Genomic DNA, 2,690 nt, shown 5'->3' with positions numbered 1-2,690 from the left:
TTTCCCTACTGGTATCACTGATTTTCTCATGAGAAGGTGCAAAGGTCAGCTGGCAGCTCAGGAGAGAAGCCTCTCACTCTTCACACGCTGGACACCAGCTTCCTGCTACACCAGTAGTTTGGCAACACAGATCTGCCCCTTCCCACCCAGCACAGGGATCCAGGCATTAATACAAGAGATCTGAGAATATTCACAAACGTTATTTGTGGTAAGTTTTTCTTAGCAAGACTTTTTTTCCCACCAATACAGAGAAGGAGTTGCTGGGTGAAGACTGAGAGAACTGCAGCCTGGTGAGCACAGGCAGCCTTTCCAGCACAGCCTGTGCCCGACGGGCACCAGAGGCAGAGGAGGACACCTCAGCCAGGCTTGCTGAGCCAGTCCTGCTTCCAGCTCTTTCCTAAGACTTGCAGTAAGAAAGGGACTTACCTAATTCAAACAATACATCTGCTTTGGGAACGCTGCTGAGCTCCAAAAATTCCTTTATTTTCTTTAGACGCCTGGAAAATGGTAAATCTTCAAATCCCAGCCTGGAAACAAAGAGCACAGTGAACAAGAGAGAATGCAAAGAGCCAGAACAATCCCTACCAGCAGTCAGGGCTCCTCACTGCCACTTACGCTCGGGCGTCAGTAAGAGACTTATCATCTGCCTCCACATCTTCCATGTGGCTAATGAGCTGCTCCAGGAAGGTCTCCTTGCTGAGCTGCCCCTGCAGGGCGAGGTGCACGGCCAGGGCCTGCAGGATGGCCCCGTTGTAGCCCAAGGAGTTGGCGTGGGTCAGCTCCGCACTCAGCTTCGCAAACTGCAGAGAGAGAACATGTGGTCAGCAAATCTGAGGGATCCCAGAGACCCCAGCACCAGCAGGACCTCCCAGAGCAGTCAGGTTCTCAGCAGCAGCACCTTCTTCACATCCTGCACGTCGGAGTAGAGGAGGGGGATGCCTGCCACCCGCATGGCGCCGCCGTTCCCGTAGGAGCCTTTCCCGTTGAACTGGGCTCTTGCTGGTTCAAACACGTCGTTGCACTTGGGGCTCAGGAGCTTCTTGAAGACGTTGACAACAGCCATCCCATAACCCCTGTTGGGTTCCTTCTTGTACTCCTCAGCAAACCTGGCAGGAGCAGGAGAGCAGCAGTTACACAAGGGGGAAAAACACATGGGATATTCAGTCTGTTCTGAGGTTTGTGAAGCCTTTTGCTGCAGGGAAGTAACAACACCTGGATTCTTCAGTGCCAGTCAGGGGTCAAGTGATTCAGTTCTGTGGGGAAAGAAAAACTGCTGTGAAAGGAAGAAAGGGGTATAAACATCACCTTTCTCAGCCCACTTGTTTCTCTCTTCACATTGCCTTGAAATAGAAGCAAACTGGAAACATTTCTGTGGGTCACAACCACAAAGAAAGTCTTTTGTTCAAGTTCAATGGAAGAGTTTTCTAAACAAATAAATGTCCTCCCTTAAATGGAACCAAATGCTACCAGGGCTGTGGATTCAAAAGGGAAATGGATCACAAACAAACCAAAGCTGACCTCACTAATACTTGCTAACTAAATTAAGGGAAGTACAAACACAAATAGCAACAAACAAACATGAAAGGGAATGCTTCCGACATTCCTGACCTTAAAGGTCCCTTCCCACCCAAACTCTCCAATGATTCTGTGGAAGGTGAATTCCCACAGAGGGCTGCAATGCAGCACATCCCATCCTGCTCCATTTTACAGCAGACTCTGAACCCCCACAACAGCTCAGACCCCTCCATGTGCCAGGACAGTACAAAGCACACAAGGAATCACAGGATCAGCCATCATTTTCCTGATTTTTGTTTTTTTTTCACAAATTAACAATCACTTTGCCTCAGCCCCTGTCCCCTTGCACAGATCCAGCAATGGCTGGATCTTAACAAAGTTTTGCCTTCAGTCATGAACACCACCAGCCTGGCCCCCAAGGCTGCCTGCAGCCCTTACCTCTTGGCCATATCAACTTCATCAAACTCTCTCTTGGCCAGCAGGGACTGCACCACCGACCTGCTCATGGCCGTGTCGTCCGTGTACGAGAGCGTTTCTGAAAGAGAAGGTCAGAACAGAAAGTGACCATCCAGGGACAAACTCTCCTCTTGTCCTTCCCCACTGCTGGCACCTCCCTGCTTCCCAAGGCCTGATCATCCATACAGATGGAGTTAAAACATGGCCAGAAGGTCCCCAGCACTTGGAGCTCATCATTAGCCATGGTCATAAGAGCAAGAAGGTGCAGAGCAAGAGATGCACTCATAGCAATAATGAAACAGGAAGTATTTAAAGGTTAATAAGAGCCAGGATAAAATGTTTAGTATGTAGGAAGGCATATGGATAAGTGACTGACAAGCCTCTTTCTAAAGGAGTTTACCATGCACACTGACAAGGAGAGAAGAGAAAGCACAGGCGCTTTTCTGGATAAGACCACAACACCACCAAGTGCCATCAAGATGCTGCTGGAAGAGTTTGCAGGGCTTGCTGCTCAGCTCAGAACCCCAACACGAATCCATCATCACTTGCTAAGTGTTAAATGATCATTCTTGTGCTTCTCTCACTCCTGCTCCTTATGTCTTTGTTGGTATCGCCGCTGACACCCCTGCACTGGGACACCCTGGCCTCCCCCTGCCCGGAGCAGCACAGCCCGAGCACAGCAAATCACGTCCCGAGCACCGGCGGGAGCTGCCCCGGGC

At 50.1% G+C, this 2,690-nt stretch overlaps 1 protein-coding gene across 1 annotated transcript in view; it reads right to left on the bottom strand.

Annotated features, from left to right (window-relative positions):
• Positions 1-2,274, bottom strand: part of ADPRHL2 (ADP-ribosylhydrolase like 2) — a 2,764-nt gene extending 490 nt beyond the window's left edge. The window contains exons 1-5 of the mRNA XM_009997395.1: positions 2,220-2,274; positions 1,954-2,062; positions 899-1,106; positions 616-800; positions 427-527 (exon numbers count right to left, since the gene is read on the bottom strand). Of these exons, the coding sequence (XP_009995697.1) occupies positions 427-527; positions 616-800; positions 899-1,106; positions 1,954-2,021 (562 nt within the window). The 5' untranslated portion in view covers positions 2,022-2,062; positions 2,220-2,274. The remainder of the gene's footprint in view (positions 1-426; positions 528-615; positions 801-898; positions 1,107-1,953; positions 2,063-2,219) is intronic.
• Positions 2,275-2,690: the final 416 nt, after the last annotated feature.

Source organism: Chaetura pelagica, unplaced genomic scaffold (genome assembly GCF_000747805.2).
Source record: "Chaetura pelagica isolate M959 unplaced genomic scaffold, ChaPel_1.0 scaffold1445, whole genome shotgun sequence".
NCBI classification, from domain to species: Eukaryota; Metazoa; Chordata; class Aves; order Apodiformes; family Apodidae; genus Chaetura; species Chaetura pelagica.
This window is presented reverse-complemented; position numbering and strand designations above follow the sequence as displayed.